At 30.5% G+C, this 5,904-nt stretch overlaps 1 protein-coding gene across 1 annotated transcript; it reads left to right on the forward strand.

Annotated features, from left to right (window-relative positions):
• Positions 1–452: 452 nt before the first annotated feature.
• On the forward strand, positions 453–3,137 carry LOC113381977 (flexible cuticle protein 12-like; the record flags this gene model as incomplete). The annotated part of the gene is made up of 3 exons (XM_026620593.1): positions 453–682; positions 1,115–1,207; positions 2,948–3,137. Coding segments are annotated over 3 exons (513 nt in total), but the record flags the coding sequence as incomplete, so codon positions are not given.
• Positions 3,138–5,904: the final 2,767 nt, after the last annotated feature.

The following is a 5,904-nucleotide window of genomic DNA, read 5'->3' on the forward strand; positions in this document are numbered from 1 at the left end:
AATTTGTATCCGCACACACATACATCCATTTTTTCTAGGCCAAAATATTCAGAAACCTCTAGACTGTAAAGATGTACACAAATTTTCATTTTTGTTTTTTTTGCGATTACTATAGCTTACCCTACGGGAAGTTAATTGTATTTAATTTTAACTCAACATTTCATATTCTATGTGCAAAGAATCAATCCAAAAATTGCTGGCGATTAGAAGTCGCGCACGTCACTGACTAAGCTATTTCACCCCCCCCCCACAACGAACTGGAAATTGATGCCAGATCTGGCTTCGAAATCATAATCATGTACCCAAAATCATTAATAAATATTCGTTCTTGCCCCTGGTCGACTTTATATAGAATACTTCTCAGCTGAATTGAATTAAAACACACGAATAAAATAAAATGAAATGAATCAATACTTTATTAACATTGTAGTGTAAATTATTATCGTTTGCAGATATTTTTGTTCTCGGCAATTTTCTCCGCACAAGTTGTTTATGGTCTGCAACATGATAAAGGAGACTATAGACCTGAAACTTATCCTTATGATGACGGAAAATATAGGCCGATTGGCGACGAAGGAAAATATTATCACGTAAGCGACGGCGAAAGAGGTCCCTATTATTCACGATATGGATTCGGAAAATATACCGGAAAATATTTACCTGATCCAAAAGGAAAATACAAGTAAGCAAATATAGTAAATCAGATAAAAAGGTTTTTTAGTTTAAAAAAATATTAATTAAAACAATAAATTATTCTAGTTTTGATTTTTGTTATTTATGATTTCGCACAATATCGATCTATTCTCTAACAACAAATAATTGCTTTCATTCAACTTAATTATTTTTTTAAATTTATATTATTTTCTCGGCTTTTATAATAAAATATGTTGCTTACAATTAATATTGCTATAAAACTTTGAAATCATTTGAGAAAATAGATTTAATTCTACAAAGAAGCCCAAAGTGCAAACAATTAGTATATTTTCAATGAATAACAATTAATTCGTTAAAACCAAAATATTATGTCCGTAGTTTGATGGAAATTGTTATTTTAACATATTTTGCAATAAATAAAAAAAACTAATGCATTGATATTTTACTTTTTTTTTAATAGGAGGCCTGTCGTAACAACTCCAAAATACGATGAGGGAGGTGCTAGGATAATTCAACAAAGGCATGGATTTAAGAATGACGCATATCATCATTAGTAAGTACAAACTAGAATAATTTAGTTTCAAACGATAATTTTATTAAAATGATTTATTATTAATAACACCAAGCGACAAGATGGCTAACTGAAATAATCATTTTATTCTATTTCGATGAGCATATAAAAAATTGCTTAGTTGTTAATTGATCAAACTTGAATTCGCCTTTTGATTGACCGATGTTATTTTCATCATCTTCATAAATCGTTCCTCTATCATCAAATTTTATTCTATTAAATTAAGTTTTCAAATGAGCGAGAGGAAAAACACATCACATATAGTACGCCTAAAAATTTAGAAAACTACAGGGTCCGCCAAATAACTTTTGTTGAAAATTCTATAGAAAAAAACTACCGAATATTTTCGCAAATTTCTATTTTGATTTGAAAGTACAACCCATGCGGTTAATAATGAAAAATAATTTCATTTAAATAGCCGAACAACTATTCAAACTATTTCATAAATTCGTACAGAATGACTAAAAAAAAACGTTAGATGGCCGGATCCTATAGATTCGATTAGAATTTGCGTCCAAAAACTAATAATTATCTAAAATCTGTTGAGCACGAATTGAATTAATATGCTATTTATAAATATTAGCAATATGTTTCTAAGTAAAAACAAACTCTTGTCCGGCATTGCTGCATCAATAAAAGTCAGCCCTATTAGATAAATTATAATAATAAATTCTTCAAATGTGAATAATGGATCAGCCATCAGGTTACCATCTAAAAATACGAACAAGGAGCCCATCAACTCATTGAACGTAAAGTTTGATTGCTGTTAAGATATGAAAAAAATATATAAATGCTATGTATGTATAGTTTTGCAAATTAAAATAATTCTTACTCACAATACCCGAGTAAATCAATAACTAGCAATAGAATTGCTTTCTCACAAAATGGATGTACACAATCAATTGAAAAAATCAAAAGTCCCGCAAGCATTACAAACATACATTTACATCGTGGAACAAACTTTTCAATTTATTCAAAAGCAAGCCATAATCTATAATAAAAAATATTTCTTCAGACTCTGGTCAACATAAGAACATAACTAAGAGTTCTAAACGAACATAACAAAACTTGTTCGAAAAATTTGCGTAACTATAAGAATCTTAAGCATAGATAAGATCTTAAACTTCTATTGAACTTCTACCTAGAAAACATATGAAGTATTCTCGTACATCGCTAGAAAGGTCTCAAAATTCTTAGTTTTTTTTCCATATATCGCAACTTCGAATTCCACACGGTGTGGCCTACAGGCAAGTTGCAATCGATAAATTCCACTTTTTAAATGACCCACCCTATATAATTTATCTATATAATATAAGAATCAACGACAATAATGAAATGTGAATATTTTTTTTTTTAATTTTATTTGAACAGCAATCAGAACTAATGGGTTCTATGAGCTGTTGTGAGTAAGATCTTACAAACTACGTTTGTTTTATTCCAGATGGCAACCCAAACAGTTGTCACATCTCTGTATGATAAATTTTTATTACAATCTCTGTAATAGGGCAAGTATGGTGCAACAATGCCGGGTGAGGGCTATTTTCACTTGGAAACATATTGCTATCTATATTTCCGAATGAAAATCGTTGTCAATGTTGCCTGACAACAGGCTGCTCGAAGTGGGTATCGAACCCGGGACCTCTGAAACAAGTCCCGTCGCTCTTAACCGCTTACCTACGGGAGAGCCGAAATGTGAATCTATATTTATTTTTACTTTTCCAGTTATGAAACAGAAAACGGTATATTCCACGTCGAGCACGGAAAAATAATAAACGCCGGAACAGATGCTGAAACGATTCACACGAATGGTTTTTACGAATACACTGGTACTGATGGCATGCTGCACAGAGTTGAGTACTCAGCAGGAAAACATGGTTTCATCGCAAAAGCCGCCCGATTGCCGGCACCGTGACTTCCAGCACACCCCGAGCAGTCCATGAGATAAAGGTCAAAGAATTAGTACCTCCGCCTCTTCCAATTGTGACGAAATCGGAAGTAACATCAACTACTACTACTACGGAAGCAACAAAATCTTCGGAGGAAGAAAACTAAACGGCAATATTATAAAATAATTTGATAATTTTCGGTATACGTCTTAGATTATTCAATTAATTATTAAGTATATGAGTATGTTAGAAGTCTTTAAATTTAGGTTCAATTGATAAGTTAGATGACAAGAAACAATTTCAATTATTGTGATATGACTGATACTAAACGAAAATAGAAACTAAACGTATTTTTATTTTGGATGGAATTTAATATATACACACCATATGCACACACACATATATATACATATATAAATATATATATATATATATATATATATATTTAATTTTTTTGTTCGACATTGGAACATTCAAAATGTTTATTTGCAGCCGAAGTAAAAAACAAATAATTATTATGTACATTTCGACACTGTACGTGTGTCACACAGCACTTTAAATAAATTCAAACCAGGAAAACAAATTTAAATATATTATTTATTTAATGGAAAATAAATAAATAAAATATAATAATAAACTTTTGATCTTAGTCACATGATTAATTAATTACAAATCAATTATATTTTACATTACATATTATTTATTATATTTTACAATTTATTACGCATGTAACTAACAATATAATTTTATTATTAACTTCCCGTAGGGTAAGTTATTGTAATGGGCCGAAAATCGGAATTGAAATTTTTACATTTCTCGACGTTTTTGAGGTTTCTGACGTTTGGCTACCTACAGAAAAATGGATGTGTGTTGTGTGTGTGTTTGTGTGATGTATGTATGGATACAAATTTTTTCGTCCACATTTTTCGGCGTACGGATCAACCGATTTGAATGTTTAAAACATTCGATCCTATTAATAAGGAGAAGAGCAATTATTTTTGGCAAAGACAGGTCCAGCAGTTACGGAGATAAGGATCAAAGAGTGCGAAAATAGAAATCGAGTTTTTGAGAGAACGGCCATCCGATTTGAATGATCTAAAAACATTCCATTAGTAATGATTGGGAGAAGGGTTTATTAGTTTTTTCGCAAAGGCAGGCCCACCATTTCGGAGATACAAGCTAAATGTACAAAAAATGGCAGTTTTGGGAGAACTAAGCGTCCGATTCAATTGATTCAAAGAACTTCTGCTTGTCTTAACAAAATAATTAATTTTGGAAAAAAATTTGTACCATTTTTTTTTTTTTTTTTTTTTTTTTTTTTTTTTTTTTTTAATTTTTTGTATATCGAAAAATAATTCAGATTTTATTTTTAATTCTGACTATAGTTCTAATATACTTTAAACAAATAATTTCATTCTGCAATTCAGTTTATATAATTATTATAAATATTAGACAATATACAATATTTATAATAATCTATTTGAAACATTCAATATTCCTCGAACGTTTCGTACGGTACGGGAAGTTCCAGCAATTTGCCTTAAGCACGATGCCACCCACCCCACTATTTAAATTTAAGTTTATTATTTTTGTTTTATTGGTTTTGTTTTTTCATTAACATATCTTTATTTTAAATGTTTTCGTGGTTGAATTTATTAACGTGCTGAATTTTATGTCACATACAGTGTACATAATAAATGGTTATTACTTGCTTTTTGTTTTTAGTTCTGGCAAGTAAACATTTCACAAATACATAATACACATTTTTCTGCAATAATTGTCTACCTCAAAAATAAGAACAATATTTTCATATTATTGAAATGCCGCCACTTTTTACTATCCAGCTGCATAACAATAACAATTCAACGGTAGTGAATGGACGGCTCTTTTTAACCCCTTAACCGACTTTTATACTCAAAATGTTGGGCCAAAGTAGTTCAAGCCGGCGCAGCGTCTTGACCATTTTTTCCCATCAGTATATATCGTCACTTTGTACTCCATTTAATTCTCATAAAACTTCAAAAATTTTCATAAAGAAAGTTTTCGAGAGAAGTTGTAAAAAATACATAATCTATGAATTTAATCGCAATAAGAAATATAAATATAATCGACGTTGATTAAAAACAACGTCTACTGAATCGATTCCTGGAATATCAATCACAGAAAGTGAAAAATTAGTACATATAACATTAAAAATATTTCTGAGCTCGCAGGCTTTTAGGCCGGGGCCATCTTTAGATCGGGGGCCATATTTTTTTTATTATTCAGCGCCGCCCCGGCCCTATCCAAAATGGCTCCCATTTTGGATACCAATGTTAGATAATCGCAATGTAAACAACATAAACATTCACAAAGTCTGATTTCAGAAATTTATAACTAATTAATTCAGCATTTACAATTTATCGAATGTCCATTATCAAAAAATTCAATATTTAAAAAATTCTATTATTACTCATCCAAATTATTCATTATCACATAATTTGCACAATAAATAATTTTCACACAAATTTTAAGGTCCATAACATTCTACTGAAAAATACCAAATAACAAGTCAATAGTTCAATAAGACTGGCTAATACGATATAATTAACTGACATAATTCACGTAAAAATACCGGCACTCGAACGCGCAAAATGAACATTTACATCATACAACACTGGACACTGATCGACGTGTTACTCGAAAATTTGCACTACTGAAATCCTGAGATTGTCCCCCTGTATGTCTGCAACAAAAACGAACAAATTTGCCAGATGATAAAATTTAACCTTTTACGATAATTTGTTGTTATAA

The sequence above is a fragment of the Ctenocephalides felis genome, unplaced genomic scaffold (assembly GCF_003426905.1).
Source record: "Ctenocephalides felis isolate EL2017-DRISC unplaced genomic scaffold, ASM342690v1 CF-g0.4_SCAFFOLD_03236, whole genome shotgun sequence".
NCBI lineage: Eukaryota > Metazoa > Arthropoda > Insecta > Siphonaptera > Pulicidae > Ctenocephalides > Ctenocephalides felis.